The 21,461-nt window shown below is 53.1% G+C and overlaps 1 protein-coding gene across 2 annotated transcripts in view; it reads left to right on the top strand.

Moving 5' to 3' along the window:
• The window catches only part of PEBP4 (phosphatidylethanolamine binding protein 4), a 228,290-nt gene extending 208,480 nt beyond the window's left edge, over positions 1-19,810 (top strand). For both annotated transcript variants that reach the window (XM_017890013.1, XM_017890012.1), the window contains exons 5-7: positions 6,236-6,281; positions 8,467-8,580; positions 19,537-19,810. In XM_017890013.1, coding sequence (XP_017745502.1) covers positions 6,236-6,281; positions 8,467-8,580; positions 19,537-19,691 — 315 coding nt within the window. In that variant the 3' untranslated portion in view covers positions 19,692-19,810. The remainder of the gene's footprint in view (positions 1-6,235; positions 6,282-8,466; positions 8,581-19,536) is intronic.
• The last annotated feature ends 1,651 nt before the right edge of the window (positions 19,811-21,461 follow it).

Consider the following 21,461-nt stretch of genomic DNA (forward strand, 5'->3'; position numbering starts at 1 on the left):
CAATCCCCCCATCCCCACTCCCACCTTTCACCCAGAGATCAAAAGCAAAACTTCCCACTCTGACGGGGTTTGCACCCAGGCAGAAGAAGACTGAATCCTCCTGTGCAAATGGGAAGAGGTGGGAAAAGAGATTAAATCATCTCCCTCACTCAAGGATATGTGCGACTGACCCTTTGCTCTGAGGGACCACGAGCCTGCGTATCTGGGGCCTTCACAAACGCCCCAGTGGGTGGGCCACTGCCTACAGGTAATTGAAGGGGAATGAGGGAACTGGGCCAGCATCCTTGCTGAGACCAGCACTGAGCCATACCCCTTCCCCACACTGCAGACCTCACACACCAAATCTAGCCAGAGCCTTTACGTAAGGGGTTCCCCAGGTGAGGGAGGAGTGTCGCTGGACCCGCAAGTCTATGAAAGGCCTCAGAAAATGCAGCTCTCTGTCCCTATAGGGACACCCAAAGGATAGAGGTTGTTAAGTAGGGATGGTTCAAGTTGCAAGGGCTGGACGCTGGGCCGGGGCACCCACGGACTTTGACTATACCCACCATGTGCAGAGCATCTTATGGGTCACAAAGATGGGCAGGGTGTAGTCCCCACCCTTGAGGAGCTGAAGTTTCTGTGGTTTCTCTCCTGTCCAGTGGGGTTAAAGATCTCTGCCCTTCCCCTGAATGGGATGTTGTGAGACCAATCAGTTGGATGGTTGCCTGGAGAATAAGGCTGAAAGCCTGTTACAAATGCAAGGTAATAGCAGTGGGGATAGACCCCTGGCTTCCAGCACGGTGCTCTTTACCTGACCCAGATGGGACAAGTCTGGGAAGACAGTCTGCATCACCCTGGACTGAGAATGGGGTTGCTATGACTCTCAGTCGAGCCACAACTTTCCCTGAGTATCTTACTTGCCAGTTCCTGGCTAGCTTGCCAGAGAAGCAGTGGGCTCTGAGGTGGGAGAGAGCTAGAAAGGAAATCTCATGTTCTAGGAACCCAGAAGCACCTCCAAAGTGTTCACAGTGTTGAGCCCCCTTCTCTGCAGTTAGAATAATTTGCACCTAGTTCTGTGCCAAGCAGTCATGCACAAACCCAGTACCCTACACTCACATACATGTGCACATGCATACACACACAGATACACACACACACACACACACAACTGGGGCCAGCTTCTAGGAAAAAGGAGTGACTGCTATTCTTTTTCTTTTCTTTTCTTTAAATTTTATTTTATTTAAGTTCCGGGGAACATGTGCAGGATGTGCAGGTTTATTACATAGGTAAACATGTGCCATGGTGGTTTGCTACCCCATCAACTCATCACCTAGGTATTAAGCCCCGTATGCATTAGCTATTTATCCTGATATTCTCCCTCCCCCTGCCCCCACCACGGGCCCCAGTGTGTGTTGTTCCCCTCCCTATGTCCATGTGTTCTCATTGTTCAGCTCCCACTTATGAGAACATGTGATGACTACTATTTTTCTTATACCCTGAGCATTTAAGAGTCCTTCTAAGGAATTCACCTCCTCCTCCCTTCCCTTGCTAGGAGACTCATGGGTATTTTAGACTCCCCATCTACAGAGGATGCTGATGAGGAAGAATTGCCTTCCCCAGGCCCTCCAGTCCCAGACTCAGAAAGGCCCAGAATGTCCTCCTAGGCACACTACCCAAATACCTCGGTGTTCCTGGCCTTCTCGCCTGAAAAACCCATCTTGGGCTTTTCAGCATTCTTGAGGATGAGAAACTGAACTACATCTATGTTGTCTATAATTTCTATAATTACAGTTCACCCTTAAACAATGAGGGGGTATAGGTGCCACCCCCAACAAAGTCAAAATCCAAGTATAACTGGATTCTCCCAAAATTTAACTACTAATAGCCTACTGTTGACTGGAAGCCAATAACCTAAACAGTCAATTAACATGTTTCATATGTTATATGTATTCTGTACTGTAGTCTTAAAATGAGGTAAGCTAGAGGAAAGAAAATGGTATTTTAAAAATTCTAAGGAAGAGAAAATATATTTCCTATTTGTTAAGTGGAAGTGGATCATCATAAAGGTCTCTGTCCTCATCGTCTTCACACTGAGTGGGCTGAGGAGGAGGAAGAAGAGGAGGGGTTGGTCTTGCTGTCTTGGGGTGGCCAAGGCTGAAGAGGTGGAAGAGGTAGAGGAGGTGGAAGGGGAGGCAGGAGAGGCAGGCACACTCACTGTAACTTTTGTTGAAAAAACTTCTGTTTATAGGTTTTGATTTGACACAAATCAAACCCATGTTGTTCAAGGGTCAACTATATTTCTTTTTTTTAACCTTAGCATTTAAACAAGTTCCTTTTGAAAATGTCAGCCTGTCTTAGCTATAGGAAGGGAAAGGAGATTTGGTCTGTGCTCAGCCCATCTTCAAGAGGCAAGAGCACATCTGGAGTCTGGGCTGGGGGAGGCAGCAGGGTCAAAGTGAGGAGGCCCAAGGTGTGGGGGAGCTCTTAGCAGACCCTGCAGGTTCAGCCATAAACCTTCCCTCCTTGGTCAGTCCTGGAGGGGCTACAATTTCTACCACAGAATCAATACCTAGTAGGGGCCTTTGGAGACTAAATTCTAAAAGGTGAGAAAGCTCAACTTTCAGCCTCCTTCAGGGTCTCCTTCCAAAGCCTGTCTCTTCTCAGACATGACAGGACTGGTGCCTGTATTCCTCAAATGCTGGGCTGGTACTCCCTCCTCCCTGGGCACTTTCCTAGCCCAGCAGCCCTGAGCAGTGCTCAAAACTACAGGTTTCTCCCTCTTACCTCCTGAAACTTCCTTGAATCTCATCCATCCGTAAAGAGTTTCAGCTTTCTAGTGTGATCACAGGCTAGAAGTGACTTTCTAATCCATATATTTGTTTTGAGATAGGGTCTCACTCTGTCATCCAGGCTGAAGTACAGTGGCACCACCTTGGCTCAGGATCAGCTCCCTGGGCTCTGGTGATCCTCCCAGTTTTGTCCCCTAAGTAACTGAGACTACAGGTGTAGACCATCATGCCCAGATAATTTTTGCATTTTTTTGTAGAGATGAGGTTTTGCTATGTTGCCTCAGCTGGTCTCAAAATCCTTGGCTCAAGCAATCCGCCCACCTCAGCCTCCCAAAGTGCTGGGATTACAGGTGTGAGCCATTGCACTTGGCCATCATGAAGATATTTTAGAAGATCTAAAGTCAGGTGGCAGGGTCCCCATTTTCACCGCAGCCCCAGCCCTCCTGATAATATCTCCGTATTTTAATCATGGTCTTTGGAAAATGATGCCTCCCATAGAAATGCTGGGATTGTCATGGTGTCACAGAAAGAGCACAGGATGGCACTGAGGTCAAAAGGCATGAGACCTTGAGTCAGCTGATGTTGAAGGGCCTAAGGTCCAAGGTCTCATTCTCCTTGAACATTCTGGGGTTTTCCCTCTCTGGAACCCAACTCTCTCACCTTTTAGAATTTAGTTTCCTAAGGCCCCTACCAGGTGTTGATTCCATGGTAGAAATTGTAGCCCCTCTAGGACTGACCAATGAGGGAAGGTTTATGGCCAAAGGGAACTTAGGCAATTCTTAAGACAATCCAAGTCAATCACAGCTTCTGACCCCACACCATGTGGGGGCCCTTCTGCCACCAGGTCCTCCCCCATTCTTTCTGCCAATGAGGACCAGCACCTGTCTGTGGGACCAGCTCCGGGGGGGGGGACCTGAACAGTCCATTTGCCATCAGTGCCCCAGTCAAGCACAGGGTCTGCTGAGTGACTAGGAAGGGCCAGTGGCTTGCCTCAGCAAACCCACCGTAAGGATTTGCAGAGCCTTTGCCTATGCTGGCCCCAGTTGATAAGGAAAGCTCCCCAGAGTGAAAGGATGAAGAAAGGGAGCCTTCCCACCCCATCAAGGCGCCAGATCAGCCTTTCCACCCGCTGCGGCTCTGCACAAACCAGCTCCCTGATCTGACCGGCCCCAGCCCCCACCCTTACCCGCTCCCTGGACTCACTCTGAGTGGGACCCAAGCCTGGGGGGAATTGAAAAGAAACAGCCAGCTTAGGTTGCTGTTGTTTTGTTTAAACAAACCGCTGGCTGGACTGACTTGGAAAGGAATAAGGGGAGGATGAGGAGCTCAGGGCAGACCAGGCTGGGCGGGTCTTCCCTGAGCTCAGCCCCAGAACTCTCCATCTTGCTAGGGTGGCAGAAGAGCTCTGCAGGGAGAGTGGCTGCTGGGCATCTGTCAAGGCCTTCCCTCCTCTCCTGGAAGAGATGGGCATCAAGGAGATAGGTTTCCATTCTCCAATCCCTTAACCTTGTGGGCCGCAGCCCTTTGGCCACACCTGGGCCTGGATAATGCCAGCCCTGGATAATGCCAGGCCCAAAATATGGGGAGTTGGGGGACCGCGATGAAAGGGGAGCGAGACAGAGCTGGAGTGTGCATGACCGTATGGGTGGGACCTGACGTTGAAGGCTGCCCAGATTCTCCTGAGCAGAAAAGAACAGGATCAGGGAGAATGGAAGGAAGTTAAAGGAGAAAGATCTTGGCTGAGCATGGTGGCTCATGCCTGTAATCCCAGCACTTTGGGAGCCTGAGGCGGGTGGATCACTGGAGGTCAGGAGTTCGAAACCAACCTGACCAACATACTGAAACTCCGACTCTACTAAAAATACAAAAATTAGCCAGGCCTGGTGGTGGGCACCTATAATCCCAGCTACTCAGGAAGTTGAGGCAGGAGAATCACTTGAACCCGGGAGGCGGAAGTTGCAGTGAGCCAAGATCGCACCACTGCATTCCAGCCTGGATGACAGAGCGAGACTCCAAAGAAAAGAAAAGAAAAAAGAGAAGAGAGGAGAAGAGAAGAGAAGAGAAGAGAAGAGAAGAGAAGAGAAGAGAAGAGAAGAGAAGAGAAGAAAAAGAAAGAAGGAAGGAAGGAAGAAAGGAAGGAAGGGGATCTCACCTGCATCAGGTGAAGAAGACGAAGTACAAGGGGCTCATGGGTGAAGGCTCTATCCTTCCACAGTCTCCTGCTCCTTCTTCCAACCAAATGAGACCTAGGTCTATGGGAACCAGCCTTGGAAGAGGGATATCTGACCAAGAGGCCCAAAGTGAGGACAGTAATATAGAAGCTGCAGTTCAAAGGGGAGGAGATCTGGTGGGTTCTGGACTGGGCAAGTAGGACTTTAGTTCTATAAAAGGTAAACCACAAGCTAGGGAATTGGATCTCACCTACCCCTGCCCCCACCTCAAGCAGGGCCTCCCACCTCTCCCCCATCCTCCCAGCAACCCATGAGCCCCTCTTCTAGGCTTGGTGAAAAGGTAGCCAGGGCACAGTTAGGTGTCGGCAGACTCAATTAAGAGTCACGCTAATCACCTTCATTAAGGCTATAAAACCCCACACCTAGGGGCCTCGGGGCTCCCTGGCATGGCCTGGGGCCCCTGAGCCATGGCACAGAACCAGGGGCCCGGCTCCAGTCTCTTTCATCTGAGCATCTCCTGGTCCTGCACAAACAGTAATTAGCACCCACCCCCGGGGTCACCTCATTATCCCACAGACACCGAGTGGAGGGGAGGAGGGAGGGAAAGAGAGGAGGGAAACTGAGGCTGTCCCAGTGGCCAAAGAAACTGCCCCAGAGTTGTGGGCTAAGTTAAATGAGGGTGGGGAGAAGCTACCACAGAATCAGGCAGTGTAGCCTCCTCCTGCTTTCCCTTCCCCCACTGGTTGCTCAGAGACCACTGCTTAATATTCTAAAGGTTCCAAAGGGAGCAGAATCCTCCCTCCAGAGAAGATGGGCTCCTTAGCAAGATCCAGAGAACTGCAGATCTAAGCGCTTCCCTTAGATCTGACCAGACCCCACAGGTGATGTCGAGCACCCAGTCTCAGGCACCGATGGGGATCATGGAACAGCTCTTTGGGAAGTGTCCTACAGGGCTTCTCTAGAGGGAAGGTGTCCATTTGCCACCCTCAGCAACACCTGTGTCTGTCCTTTCTCCCTGGATCCCCTGAGGTACCCATTCCAAAACCCCACTCACTGCCCTGTCTCCCAAAAGCAGCCATACATCCTCCTCCTCTCCCATGTTCCTCTTCTCCTATCCTCCTTCCTCTCCCATCCTCCTTCCTCTCCCATCCTCCTTCCTCTCCCATCCTCCTTCCTCTCCCATCCTCCTTCCTCTCCCATCCGCCTCCTGCAGAGAAAGAAGCAATCCCGCAGAGCCCACGTGGCCTGAAGTGTGCCCAAGGCATAACCTACAGCCCTGCTTGTCTTTTCTTTCAGGGCGCCGACCTGAAGAAAGGGAAGATTCAGGGCCAGGAGTTATCGGGTGAGTAAGACCCTAGGGACCCCTTCCCCCAGCCAGGGCATCAGTAACGATCACAGGAATCAAAACCTCATGGTGCTGCTTTGTCGTGTGCTAGCGCCAGCCTGAGAGTTTTCTTGGATGCCCTGATTTCATCTCCACAACTGCCTTTTATGGTCACTGCCATCAGTGTCCCCATTTTAAAGAGGATAACACTGAGGCACAGACCATCCTGTGCCATGTGAACAGCTAGTAAGGAATGCAGCCAGCGTCACAGTGCAGGGGGCCATCTGACTGGAGGCTGTTTGCAACGCCTGTCCACCCCCATCCTCCCCCCAGCTCCCCTCTCTCAGATCCCTGCCCCAGGATGGTGCCCAAAACCTACCTTGAAAGGGATGCTCAGATAGTGGGCTGGCCTCTGGCACAGGACTGGGCACCAAACTTAGCCTTGCAGTTCCATGAAGCAGCGCGGGCTTCGGCACCAATCAGGTCTGGATTCAAATCCCAGCCCCACCACTCACTGTTGGCCTGGCTTCACCTCTCAAGCCTCCAGGAAATGGGAAGATGGAGGAGATGTCATAAGTGAAGGCCTACAGCCCAGGGCCTGGCTCGGAGAAGTAGTCTAGCATGTGTGAACCCTTTCCCCTCCTCCTCATGCCTCAATTCTCTGCCTTTGGAGGTTTTACATGGGGGATTCTTGAGGAAAGCCCTAGTGAGAGGCATTAGTCTCTATCTCCCTTGCGGATAAATTCTCCATTGCACAGATCCAGTGAGTTCTCACTTCAGACTTGTCTGCACAGAACCGAGGTCACCAGTTTTGGGCAGCGTCAAGTGTGCCCACGGTGCAGTGCACTCCACAGCCCACATACCCACCCACCTCGCCCACACTGACTTGCGCACGAGGAGACTCCCTGGCACCCGCCTGTGCTCAGAAGACTTTCTCAGCACTGGTGGTGTTTAGGAAAAATGCTCCTTTACCTGCATTTACACACACACTAACAGGGCCTCCAAAACAGCCTCAGGGTGTTTGCACACTGGCTTTTCGTGTGCACACACCCGCCCCAAGTGGAGACCTCCAACCACACACACTCACATGGCTCCAAGCACATCCAGCTCTGCTCTCACTCTGAGTGCGCACGCGTGCACACACACACACACACACACACACATCTGATCTGCGATCCAAAAATGCAGGGAAAGATGAATCGTCAGGAATTCCCCGGCTGTTGGCATGCTGGAAGCCACCAGTGGCCGGAAGTACACAGTGAGGGACTCTTCCAATGCTCCAAGCAGCAAGTCGTGCTTTTGTTTAATGATCGGGAGAGAAAAGAAGGGGAGATGGCCATAAAGGACCAATACACCCTCCCACCAACATCCTCATTGCAATTGCTTCTTTCCCACCCACCCAGGAAGATTCTTGGCTCCAGCCTGGCTCTCCTCCATGGAAAGGAAAATGGAGAGAGGGAAGGGTAGTGGGAAGGGCTGAAGTATGCTGGGAAAGAGGCCCACCTTGAAAGACCCAGGCCAGGCCAGCAAGATCTTGTCTTTCTGCACGTACTTGGGGAAAGAATGAGGGATGTCCCCACCCCACTTTCCCCCCATCAAGAAAAAACCCAGCCTCCTGGAGGAAGAGGGAAGGAGTGGGAGAGGGGCCTTCTTCCCGGTGCCCCAAGCGCCCAGCTCCTACAGCTCCCATGATCAAACCTTTGAACCCAGTCCCACCCACCCTTGTAACCACTTCCAGATCCTCCAGACGCAGCCAAGAAATTGGCTTCTTTGGGGATTGAGTTCATAAGCAAATGCCGAAAAAATAAATAAAAATCCTCTGCCAAACACACTCGCAGAGGAAGATGGGCTTCTCTTGAGGCAGGAAATCCATCAGGATAGACTAAAGCAAAAACAGGACAATGCTAACACCCACTGGCCCATAAAGGCCTGGGAGCCACACCAGCACTCAAGGCCTTCAAGCCAGCTCAGGGTGTTTCCTCTCGGACCACCTCCTCCCCCACTCTCACCCCCACCAAAATATGTACTTCTTAAATGAAGATACTGAAGCTGAGATCCCGCCAAATACAAATCCTAATGGTTTGCATGGGTGAGTCCCGATCCGGGGCCCCAGGGTGGTCAGCAGGACCATGGGAAGACAGAGAGATCTGCCCTGGGTAATATGGGATGCTGATGCCCACCTCTCTCCTTCTTCTACCTGTAGCCTACCAGGCTCCCTCCCCACCACCACACAGTGGCTTCCATCACTACCAGTTCTTTGTCTATCTTCAGGAAGGAAAAGTCATCTCTCTCCTTCCCAAGGAAAACAAAACTCGAGGTAAGACCTTCCCATCCTTCCATCCACCTCCAGGGTGAATTCTGGGGTGGAACCAACGCTTCATGCATTTATGGGGAAATTAGGGCCTTGACCCCCACTCATTAGCCTTGGAGACTGGTGTCAAAGGCTGGTGTTTCTTGGGAGCAAACTGGAAGGAGTTCCTTAAAGATGTTGGCATCAGATGTGGTCTCCCTTGAGAAGTAAGCCCCACAGACTAATGTGGAGGCTCTAGCTGAGTGGGTTGCTATGTAAGGCAGGGTCTCAAAGTGGGTGACTGGAGCCAGGGAGAAGAGTGCCCCGAAACTTTGCATGGCATGTGCAGACAGCTGCCGCTGAACTTTGGCAAGTCACTGTGTTCTGTAATCGAGTCTGATCTGGGCAAGAGGGCATTGGAATGCCACCCTGCCGGTCTATCCTCACGGTTTGCTAATTACTGGGTCGGCTGTGCCATCTTAGTGATGAGGTGAAGATGTCCCCCACCATCCCCCCTCCACTAGCTTCTCTGAGCAGCCCTCCTTGGCTTCTGGAGCAGACCAACTCCGTATAGCCTCCTAATGGTGAACCCTGCCTGCTTGGCCTCGGTCCTCCCGCCACCAGGGCCAGGGAGCAGGAGCGGTGGCCACTTGGCCACTGCAACATGCCACAAGTGACTCACCTGACCCAGTGTGAGCCATGCCCCCCACTCCACCTCCCACCATCTGAACCTTAGATTTCTCTTCCAGAAAATGGGAAATAAAGCCACCCCTGCACTCTATCACCTCCCCAATTTTAGGGAAGGGAAGACAATAGAGACTGCACAAATGCCATCTGAGAGTGCAAGGAGCATGTCCCCCAGGCTGGCAGGAAGGCAAATGGGAGGGTGGGTGTCATCAGCCATTGCCTCTCACCCAGTGACCTTGACCAAACATCCACCCACTGGGAAGCTGACACAGGTATTGCTACAGCTGCAATGCCGGAGGCCCCAGAGGAGAGGAACATGGAGCCCAGAAAGGCACAGGTTGAGCGACTGGGCCTTTCAGATGTGCTGAGCAGGGCCTACCAATCACAGAGGGCTCCAGGCCACCCCGGGAGTGGAGCTGGTGCAAACTTTCCACCGGTGAACCTTCCCCAGGTGCCCTCAGCGCCTTGCCAATCCATGAATCTGTTTAAATGGCTTTGCCAAAGACACACTTTTAAGTTTTGATGCCGAGAGAAGGAAACACAATTATGTATCTTGCCCAGACCAAGAAAAACTGTCTCCAGCACTCTGGCTACCAGTCTCACCAAAGATGTCAGGACCTCAGCCTATGACATTCCCCCACCCATGGGGTTCTCATAAAATGAGGCACTGCCTCTGAGCCCCACCATGAGACTCCGGGGTTACCATGCCTATGCCCAGGGCAGGAGCCTCTCGTGGGGTAAGTGCCTTCTGAAGGCAGGATGGAGGCAAGGATAGAGCATCAGGAGATGCCATGAGGAGGGACAGACAAGGGAATAAGAGAGCTGCGTACACCAAAGACGCTTCCCTACTCTGTGTGCTGGGGCTCCTGAGGCTCGACGGCAGCCTGTCTTCCAGAAACCACAGTGGCCTGAGGTACCAGCAAAGGCCTGACCCACCCCTCCCAGGATGTTGATGACCAGGCAAGGAAGCCAAAACACACTGGGCCTGAAACCCATTGTTTGGTCTTGTGTACTTCCCCACCCCACCCCTTGACCCACCTTTCGTCCATGGGGAACTTAGAAACTGGACTTGCATCTGGACAGAGTTTAAAATGGCCCTCCCAGATGAAAGCCCCAGCCAAGGTCCCAGTCTTGCCATATGATGCCTTCCATGTGCCCAGCGCTGTGCTGGGAACTTCAGAGAAGACACAATCAAGGGCACCAGGAATTTTCCCTGCCCTCAAGCGGCTTACAGTCTGCTTTGGAAATAATTAAATAACAATGCAGAGCAGGTTGTAATTAAACACTTAATTGTGTGATTCTAACTGTAAGGACAATTGGAAGTCTGTGGACTCAGGAATAGATCTCTTCCCTTCCTACTATGCCCTTCCCTCCAGAACACTGTGCCCTCTCCAGCCAGAGAGGGTATAAAGGTGTTTTATTGTAGAGTGAGGCAATCTGGACTCCCCTCTCTCTAGTTAGTGATTTCACTTTGAGGCCAATGAATGAACCTTGCTGGGCCTCGGTTTCCTCATCTAGAAAATGAGGGGTTGGCTCCAGATGATCTACAAATTTCTCTGGCCCTGAGGCCATGGGGAGGAGGTTGGAGCAGGGCTGGGCCCTAGAGAAGGAGGAGAGCTGAATCCTTGAGTGAAGGAAGAGGGAGCTCTGGGTTGGAGAAATCGTGTGTGTGTGTGTGTGTGTGTGTGTGTGTGTGTGTTTCAGTGAGAAAATGGAGGGGAAGGGGGAAAACAAGGTTCTCAAAAGTCTGGCAGAGGAGTGGCTTTTGTGGGTCGACTCTGGGAAGCCATTCAAGATTATTTACCGGAGAAGCAACACTCAAAAGTCACTCTTTGGAGATGATGAACCTGGAGGGACAGGCAGAACTGACGAGAATGAGAGGACAGGACACCACCAGAGGGGTCGAGACATGAGACAGTGAGGTGTGGATGAACCCAGGGGTGATTGCAAAAGCAGAAACCCCAGGTCCTTGCACAGTGTTGAAACACTCAGGGTCTGGTGCTCTCTGAAGCACCTGGACAGTGCCTGGGGACTTATGGAGCCCAGGGCTGGACCAGTGCTTGGGAGGCCAGAGCATGGGGCCCTGCCAATGAACACAGGCCCCAGGACTTGCATTGATCTAGATTTCTCTCCATGGGAGAGAATCCGTGGAGGAAGTGGGATGCCAGGGGTTGGGCGGGGCGGCGGTGGGGGCAGTGTGGTGTAACCAGCTGCTTGTGTCCCCCGGGTGAACAGGCAGGAAAAGCTTCTAGAGACTCGAGGGGAAAGGTCAGCCTACAGGAACCAGGTAGAGGGGTGTCTATGGCAGATGGGCCCCTGAACCCCATCCTATTCAGGCCTCTTCCCTCCCTGGATCTTATGGGTGAATGACAGGCTTAGGGTGAAGAAGGGAGCTTGAGATGATTCTAGTAGAGCCTGTCATGACTATGTAAAGGGGTGTAGGGATGGCATTGTTCAGACCCAAGGAGGTGAAACCCTTCCCAGAATTCCTTTTTTTTTACTGTGACTCCAGGACAATGTACATGTGGTCAGCAAATGAGATCTTGACATCCCGACTCTGATTGTTTGATGTTGGCTGGGTGACCTCCCCTCCCTGTGCCTTGATTTTGACCTCATCAAGATAAGGGGTTGGACTAGTTGATCTGCAACTGAATGATCTGAAATTGATTTGCTCCCAGCTTCCTGGGCTGTCCTCACCTCTCTGTTCTGCCAAATAAATGCAGGGACCAGCTGATGAGGCTCGACTCTCCCGGCCAACCCTGACATTTCCTAGTAGAGGTCTTCCATCAGACCCCAGGAGGCCAGGAGCACAGCAAGGGCCCCAGAGGGGCTTAGAGCTACCCTGCTTCTAGCTGATGAAACCCTGCCCTGCTATCCCACTCCTCCTACCTTTGCACAGCTCCTTCCTCTCTGGCCACTTTCGAACCACGCTTGGCATAACTCAGTAATGCCTTCTGCATTCGCTCAGCTGATGCCAGACACCTAGTGTGTGCTTGGCGCTGTTTTGGGTGCTGTAAGAAGTCACCACGTGATGGTGTCCCTGCTCTCATGCATGTGTGGAGTCACCCTGGTGTAGCTCTGTGGATAGGCGGTGCTCACTGAGACAGTTAGGGAAGATATTCAAACAGCGCAAGCATAACTGGTCCCCAGTGCGGGAGGAGCACAGACCTCTGAACTCTAAACAGCCTTAACTGGTGCCTCTGACAAGGGCTGGCTGGCCAGCATCATAGGAGAGCTGTGCGACGCATGTCCCAAAGGCCACACTTTACCTTTCCAGATTTGCAGTCACCATTATCTCAGGCCTGTGACATGCTAGGCTTTCTCCCTCTGATTCTAAGTGAACACCCCTCTGAGGGGGACATCTTCCCTTCCAGGCAGATTTCATTTGCACCTTGTACCATTGCCCTTGTGCGCAGCACACTGCCAGAACATCCCTGAACTACTTCTTTGCTCACATCTGCCGGCCCACCACTGCCCATCTGGGCACCTCATTCTCCCCTACCCAGACCCGCAATGCCTTGCCCACCTTCCAAGCACCAGTATCCCCTACTGGACCTTCATCACGCCCTCTGGAACAACCCCCTACAGAGCTGATCCGCTCAGCCAGGCTTCCTCCCGCCTGCTGTTGGCATCTCTAGTCTCTATCGTCTTCTCTACTCGCACAGCATTTGTCGTGCCTCCCCAGACATCTGCTTTGATCTCTTCTGTATTCCTAAATCACTTGCCGCTCGTGGCGGCCCCCCTTCCACCATGAGACTATCAGTTCCTTAAGAGAAGTGCTCACCTCTGCCTTCTTTCCCTTCTCCCACCTGTCCCTGTGCCCAGCCCACTGTGGGCTTTCAGTCAATGAGTGTGTCTGTGTGTGGGACACACCCAAGTATGCACATCCACAAGCCATTCACACACATGGATCTGCACGTTCTCACACCCCCACATTCACAAACACACATCAGCTTCCCTCAGCACCTGAGAAGGCAGCTACCTCTGTGAGGACCATGCCCACAAGTGACAGTCTCTGCACTGATCCATGTTCTCCCTGTCCCGCCTCTCCACCAGCCTCCCTGACCTCCCTGGCCTTCCCCTTGCCAACCATGCCAAGGGGGCAGGACAGTGGCCATCACCCCTACCCCGGGACAAATGAGGAAAGCAAAGCCTGAAACAGTGAGTGGCATGACTTACCAAGAGCATCCACAGTTAAGAGCCATTTGACTTTCTTCTGACTTCCAGGGAAGGGCTGTTTGCACCTGCCACCGTCTTGCCTACATCCCCGTTCTCCTGACCCAGACCACCAGACTTCTGAGCCCCATTGGGGATACAGACAGAGTGCATTTGCATCCTGCTGTCCCGGGCCTCCTTGGCCAGCAGCAGCTGCCCAGAATGGTCCATGCACATGCCCCCTCCCTGGCTGTGGCTGAGCCTCAGACTACTGGGGAGCTATGGTCTGTGCCACACCACACCTCAGTCACCTCAGCCAGAGGTGTCACAAGCCAGTCTCACACTCCTCTTGCAAGCGAGCAGGGGAAATCCCCTCTCTGCCCCACGAGAGGACATGCCACAGCTTGCTCCAGAAGCCACTCCAAGGCCAAGTGCCCAGGATGGTGTCACCGTGCTGGAAACTAACAGGCAAGAGAGGCTCTGGTCACCACCTCCAGAGCAGCCTCAGGGCCTTCAGAGGGGAAACTTGTTCACTGCAAAATGGAAGTCCTGGACCAGGCAGCCATAAACCACTCCCTAGCACCACAGGCACCCAAATTCAGCAGCTCAGAGGTGGAGCCACCCACCCACAGGGGTCAGAGAGGAGAGACAGGCAGGGACTTGCCACACAGGGGGTTGAAGTCTTGCTTGTGGCATCTGAAGGCATGCAGGCCTCGGTGCGTGAGAAAGAAGGGGAATCTTGGGGCCAAGGGCAGCAGAGCCCCACGCAGCTTCAAGGGTACGCGGTGTTGCCGCAGAGGGATGAGGCTGGGAGGAAATCCACCAGCCTGGTAGCAGAACACAGCAGCTCGTGGTGTCAGGAAGCATGGAGGGAAGAGGTCTGAGAGGAAAGGAGGCCCTGCCTGGAGAGCAGCCTCCGCCCTCAGACTGCCCCCCACCAGCGCACACACAGACAGACACAAACACTCAGCCCACCCCCATGACCTCCCATTGTGGTTCACCTGGCCCAGCCCCAGCATCCCCCAGGGCCCAGCCCCTGATCACTGTGTGGGCTTGTGGCAGGAGGCGCTCTTCCTCCAAAGGGCCCCACCCACCTGGCCAAGCGGGTAGAACTGGGGGCCTGGCAGCCGCCCAGCTGGGGCCATCCCGGGCAACACTCAGACAGGCGCCCAGGCTGGGAACCACCTGAAATCTCCATGAGCCCCAGGTGGACCTCCTCAAGAAGCAAGTCCCAGTCCAGCCAAACATCAGCCGTCCCGAGCAATACTGAACACATCATGAAGAAACCACAGATAAGCCCCCAGATTCTACCCAAAATGTCAGCCAACTGTCACCACTACCAAATATTGGAATTTATCACTGGGAGCTAAACTGGCAGCTTAGAGTCTCCCATCCTCCTGATACCTTTCGTGTCCCACCCTCAGCTGCAGAAGGGCGGAGGAGGCCTAGGAGATGCACTGGCTGGATAATTAGAACCAGCTTCTACTCTTCAGCCCTCCTGGGTCCTCTCTCCAGAGGAGATGTGGGTCCCCTCACCACCCCAAACTCCCCTGGCATCCCCACCCTCTCACTCCTGCCAAAGTCACAGTGCCCCCCACTACCCCAAAGCCTCTCGAGCCCGCAGGATCAGCCACTCAGCAAATCTCCTCCAGGAGTAATTGGATGTGATGGAACAAGGGCTTTTCAGGTCCTGAGTAGAAGTCTCCGGATGTCATTTAATGGCACAAAAAATAAAAGGCTCAGGCCTCCCGCCTACCACCGCCAGGACATCATTAATCTTGGCAGAAAGGTATCAGTGCTTCTATCAATGTGGCTGGTCTCGTGATGAGCCAGACAAATTACAGACCTGAGCCGGGCTCTCTGTGGGGCGGTTATTAGGCTAGAGTTGAGTTTTTGTTTTTTTCTTCAGGGCCACCATCCCCCAACAAGAAGCAGTGGTACCCTTACCTAACGGGAAAGGCAGCGAGGCCAGGAAAGAGGGTGACCACCTTGGGTAGATACAGATCACCAGCTGAAGGAACAGGGCTGTTCGGAGCCAGAGCCAGTGGGCCCTGTCCTTACAGAGACTGCCCTGGGACAAGATGCTGCTGCAGCTCCAACCTCAGGGGCTCAGCAACCCACTCCCTATTCTCCAGTCCACCCGAACAGGGGCCCATGGGAGAATGGAACTGGGGTGAGGAGCTTCCCTACCCCACTTCCCAGGCTAAGAGGGAAATACATCAGGACGGAAATACTGAGGACCAAGTGACCAGTCAGGTGGGAAACGTCCCTTGGCTACAGCAGGGTCACCCAGGAAGTGCTGTCCTCGGCTGTTGGGGAGTCTTAAGAGTGGGCCTGGCTGGGCTCGGTGGCTCACACCTGTAATCCCAGCACTTTGGGAGGCCCAGGCAGGAGGATCACTTGGGCCAGGAGTTTGAGATCAGCCTGGGCAACATAAAGAGATCCTGTCTCTACAAACAATTTTTTTTTAATTAGCCAGGTGTGGTAGCACACAACTGTGGCTCCAGCTACTCAGGAGGCTGAGGCAAGAGGATCACCTGAGCCTGGGAGGTCAAGGCTGTAATGATCAGTGATAGTGCCACTGCACCCCAGCCTAGAGAATGGGCCTGCTGACAGGAAGCCAGGGGTGTCACTGGGGGTGGGGAACTTGTCTGCTAGGGACCCAGACTACAAAGTTCTACTGCTGGCCAAGGCCACTCTTTGAAGGACCAGACCGTGATTAGTTTAGTATTACTTGTATTATATTAGAAACTCGCCGAGGGCAGGAGGTGAAACGAGGCAGCTCCGCTGACCCCATGCCTGGCAGAGGACGAGGGTGATGGCTGCCAGTGTTAAAGGGGCTCTGACCTCATCTAAGAGCTTGCACTTCTGGCAGGGGAGCAGACTCCTCATTCTTCCAAGTCCTGCAAGGGGGCCAGGGTCAGCTGGACTTGGTGGAGCACCTCTCAGTTTCTCGGATGCCTGCTTAGCCCTGACTGGCCCAATGGAGCCGTCCAGATGCATGTAACAAACCACTCCCAAATGGTGGAAAGCCAGCCCCACAGATTTGGGAAGCTTGGCGTGGAGAGAGTGACTGTCAAGACCTGCCCCAGGGCCATTCCCAAACATTCCTGCCATCATCACAGTCCCTAGGACTAAAGCTCCAAGGAGGAGACCCTTCCCCAGCTGCTGAAGACAGGGGACATCTTTCCCCCTAGAACCTAATAGGAGACCAGGCACAGAGTGGTGGCCCAGAAACCCCCTGGTGGCTTTAGATAAGGTTATCACACTCTCCCCTTGGCCCCCATCTGGAACAACGCTGAAATCTAACATCTCTCATCACTAACATCTTTCCTATCAGCACTGACCAGTAAGTGAGAGTTCCAGGGCTGCTGCCTCTGGCTATGCAGGATGAGAACGGTACCCCCTATGGTTGTGCAGGGATCAACCTGTACATCATATGCGGCAGCCCTGTCCTGAAACACCCAGGCCTCTGTGTCCCAGTCACAGGGCAGGTGGCTCATGAGACAGGCATCAGACAGCTTCCTCCTCCTTTCTCCCTTTAGCCAAGGCCTCCCACCACAGAGGCCTCTGAAGTGCCTGCACTGCCCCTGCCCTCATCCCAGGAAGAGCCTGGCCCGGGTGCGTCCATGGTACAGTGGAGTGGCCCAAGCACAGACAGCAGCGCTGCCCTCTTCCTGCCTGGCCGCGGACTCTCTGCCTCTCAGGGACAGCAGTGCCATACAGGAAGGGGCTTTCCTCTGAGCGGTGACCACAGAAGCCGCAGTCTCCTAGCTCTCCAGCTCTCCCCACACACCCCAAGGGCCTGACTCACCCCCTCTGCCTTCTAGAACTTGTCCTGTGTGGCAGGAAACAGGGGGTGTAAGGAGTTGCGGGCGAGCCAGGAAAGGAGGCAGCAAGAGGCTAGCCGGCACGGGGACTGGGTTTCAGGAGCTGGCCAGGGAGCCCGAGAACCACAGGGCTGTCGACTTGGGACTGGAAAGGAACCACGAGGTCCCCAGGGCACTGAAGGCTCAGAGGCTTCCGAATTATCGAAGGGAGCCAGCTCTCGCTCTGGACGCAGGGGATTTCTTCCCCACAGCTTGCCCTGGCCTCGTGATGGGTTTCAATTCCCTTCCTGCCATGCGGGTTCCTTCCTGCCCTACGGTGGGGAAGGCCCCCTCGTCCCTGTTCCTGTCACACACCAATTCACCCATAAGCCCTTATTACCCTGGCATGCACACACACCAGCATACACACATATACACACATGCACCCACACATACACATGTGTGTGCACACACTCATTCCCAGGGTCGTAATACCATAATTCCTTTCCTTCCAGCCAGCTGGGCTCCTGGGGTGCAGAGGCTCAGGCACAGCCCCTCTGAAAGAACACTCAGGTAACACTGAGACTCCTAGGAGAACCCGGCTGCAGTCAGTACACCTCCAGCGGGAGAGGCTTTCTCAGCACCTTGGCCACACTTTCTGCAAAAGAACTCCTGGAACCCCTTGCTTTCCAGCCCCCCTGGGCCCCATCTGAGCATGCAGTCACTGAGTCGGATAGGATTTGAGGGAATCTGCAAAGGCCTTTCCCCCATCCCTTCCCCTGCGAAGCTTCCTTGCCAGTACCCCACTTTGTGCCTCAGTCATCCCATCTGTGAACTGGGAATGGGAACGGTCCTCCCTTTTTAGGATTGGTGTAAGGATTAAGCGAATTATGTGTCAAGCTCTTAGAGTAGTACCAACACATAGGAAACACAGAAATTGGGGTGTTACTGCTATTATTATTTGCATTATTGTTATTGTTATTTTGGGTTTTGGATTAAAAATTATCCTCTCCTTGAGAACATCTTTGAAATGTCAGCAGCCTCTGGGAGGCAAGAACGCTTCAATGGGCTTGCTATCTTAATTGCTATGAAAAGGGTGGTGGGTGCTGACCAAGGAGACAGGTAGGTGAGAGGGTGGGTGGCCCATGAGCCTCAGGTGAGGCTCTGAGAGCGGCCAGCCCCTTGCCTTCTTCTGTCTGGGTATCAGAGGTGACTGCTCTCCATTAATCCATTGTATATCGGCCACTGCCTAGCTCTGCTCCAGACAGGGTCTTCCCCAGGCACTCTGTCTCCACCCTGGGAGGTTGCTGCATTTAGCAAAAAACAACAACAAAAAAAGTAGGATGCCCAATAAAATTTGAATTCCAGATAAACAACGAAAAAAAAATTCGTGTTAAGTATGCTCCATGCAGAATGTGGGACACACTCACACCAACAAACGATTTGCTATTTATCTGAGATTCAAATTGAACTACTTCCTGCCTTTTCTTGGCAAGCATCTGCCCAGGGTGCCTGACACCCAGGGTTTGGGAAACAAGAACATGGGAATATGCCTCTGCCCACTTCCCTCAGCCTCACTCCATGCCCCGGGCTGTGCCCTCCTCGCCCTGCCACGAGGCCTGTTCACACTCGCCCCAGAAGATGCGCCTCCCTGTACACACTTGTGTTTTCCCACCCTGAGGAGGAACCCCTCTGACCTGGGCACTGTATGGGCTTCTGCAGGCCCAGCTCCCCCGCCAGGGTCCAGGGGCTGCCCCTCCACCTCTGCCACAGGGAAGGCACCCTGGTGCACGCCCTGTCCTAGGACAGAGAGGAGGAGGTTGGTGGGGTTTAGTGGAGAAGATTGAAAGAAGAGCACTGATACTTCCGCCAATCTCAGCCCCAATCTCAGCCCCTGCAGCAGGGGTGAGCAGGTGTGAAGGAAAGCAGTGGTGAAACCTCCCATCCTAGGGTCAGGGGAGCCTGCAGGGAGAGGGCGTGAGTGGAGGAAGTGGGCAGCCCACATGATTGGGCTTCCTTTCTGCCCGAGAGTGAGAAGGTAGCTTTGCTAAACAGAGGCGCTGGGGAAGGAGACTCAGGCATCCTTGACTTGGGCTGGGCTCTCAGTCCCCATTGCCTTCTGGAGAGCAGGCAGCTCTGCTGCTGTTCAGAAGCTCTGCTAACATCTGGGGACTGCCTCTGCGGCAGGAGCCAGAAACTCCTACAGCCACTACGCACCATGGCCATCACATCACCTGCTGCCTCCGCTCCCCTGAGCCCTCCCAGGCTCCTGCTAGCTTTCAAGTCCATGGCTCTTTCTCACTGCCTCCCTATGGTCTGTTTGTCCTTCCAGGCTCTTGGAAAATGGACATATTTCTGAACCGCTTCCACCTGGGCGAACCTGAAGCAAGCACCCAGTTCATGACCCAGAACTACCAGGACTCACCAACCCTCCAGGCTCCCAGAGGAGGGGCCAGCAAGCCCAAACACAAAACCAGGTGGAGATAGCTGCCTGCTAGATGGCAGGCTTCGCCGTCCAGGCACGTGGCCACCGACGATGTGGGTATGGAAGCTCCTCTAGATACAGAACCCCTTCTTTTCCAAATTAAAAAAAAAACCATCCAGGGCTTGGTGCTTTGCTTCCTAACTTGTATTCATTTGAAAAGCAACAAGAGGAAATCGGTCAATATTCAGCACTGGGGACTGAGGCTTTCCTGTAAATGCAAGGGGTTGGGTGGGGAGTGGGGAAAATAGACGGACAGGCAGGATATAGTGATCCCTATACCCGAACTGTCACTGAGTCACTGTGGGACCTCAGGGAAACCTCTTACCCTCCCCAAAGTTCTGCTCCCTTGGCTGTGACACGGAGGTAGGAAGAAGCGGGAGAGGGTGGTTGGTTTATTACCATGGGCCTTTCCAGGTCTGACATTTGATAACATTCATTCAGCAACTATTGTTGCATGTGGGATGCACCTGGCCTTCCTCCAGGCACTGGGGATGCATGCCTGCCTCATCCCCATGCATGGGTAGATAGGGCAGACACAGCGTGGTGCTCACCTCATGGAGCTTCCAGTCTAGCAGCAGAAGAAAATATCCCCAACAAATGATAAACTGTGATAAGTATGTTGAGGGTGCAAAGGGGGCCTGATTTCTGATGGAGAGGAAGGGTTGAAGACTCAGGCAGAGCCCTGATGTTTAACTTCAGGGCTGAAAAGTGGGCTAGGGGTTACCAGGTGAGTGGAGACAGGAATAGAGAACATTCCAAAGCTCCTCCGAGCCCTTGTGGCTGGCAGGGGCACGCATGGCATCTTCCAGGAAATGAAAGGCCCCTGGTGTGGCTACCGCTAAGTATGAAAGGGCAAGAACAGCATGATGGGTGGGCAAAGGCCAGACCATGCCAGGCCTTGTTGCCATGTTAAAGCTCTGGATTGTATCCAAAAAGCAATGGGAAATCATTAAATGATAAGTAGATTGGGCCAGGCATGGTGGCTTGTGTCTATAATCCCAGTGCTTTGGGAGGCCAAGGCCAGAGGATTGCTTGAAGCCAGGAGTTCAAGACCAGCCTGGGCGGCATAGGGAGACCCCCCCCCAACCCACCAAAAATAAGAATAAAAAATTAGCCAGGTATGGTGGTGGATGCCTGTAGTCCCAGCTACTCAGGAGACTGGCATAGGAGAATCACCTGCACCCAGAAGTTCGAGACTGCAGTTATCTGTGAATCTATGATTGCACCACTGCCCTCCAGCCTGGGCAACCGAGCAAGACCTCATCTCTAAAAAATTAATAAAATAAAATAAAAATAGATTGGAGGGGCAGATGGCATAATCAGATGTATGCTTTTAGAAAGCTGTGAATAAGGCCAGGTGCGGTGGCTCACGCCTATAATCTCAACACTTTGGGAGGCCAAGGTGGGCAAATCACCTGAGGTCAGGAGTTTGAGACCAGTCTAACTAACATGGTGAAACCCTGTCTCTACTAAAAATACAAAAATTAGCCAAGCGTAATGGTGGGCGCCTGTAATCCCAGCTACTTGGGAGGCTAAAGCAGGAGAATCACTTGAACCCTGGAGGCAAAGGTTGCAGTGAGCCGAGATCACACCACTGCACTCCAGGCTGGGTGACAAAGTGAGACTCCATCTCAAAAAACATATAAATAAGTAAAAAATAAAAATAAATATGCAGCTGGTATTCATATAAACTGGTACGTTTTTCTGAACAGCAATTTAGCAATGTGCCAAAAGCCTTAAAAATATTTACTTCCTTTGACTCAATATCTAAC

The sequence above is a fragment of the Rhinopithecus bieti genome, unplaced genomic scaffold (assembly GCF_001698545.2).
Source record: "Rhinopithecus bieti isolate Rb0 unplaced genomic scaffold, ASM169854v2 scaffold_20129, whole genome shotgun sequence".
Classification (NCBI taxonomy): domain Eukaryota; kingdom Metazoa; phylum Chordata; class Mammalia; order Primates; family Cercopithecidae; genus Rhinopithecus; species Rhinopithecus bieti.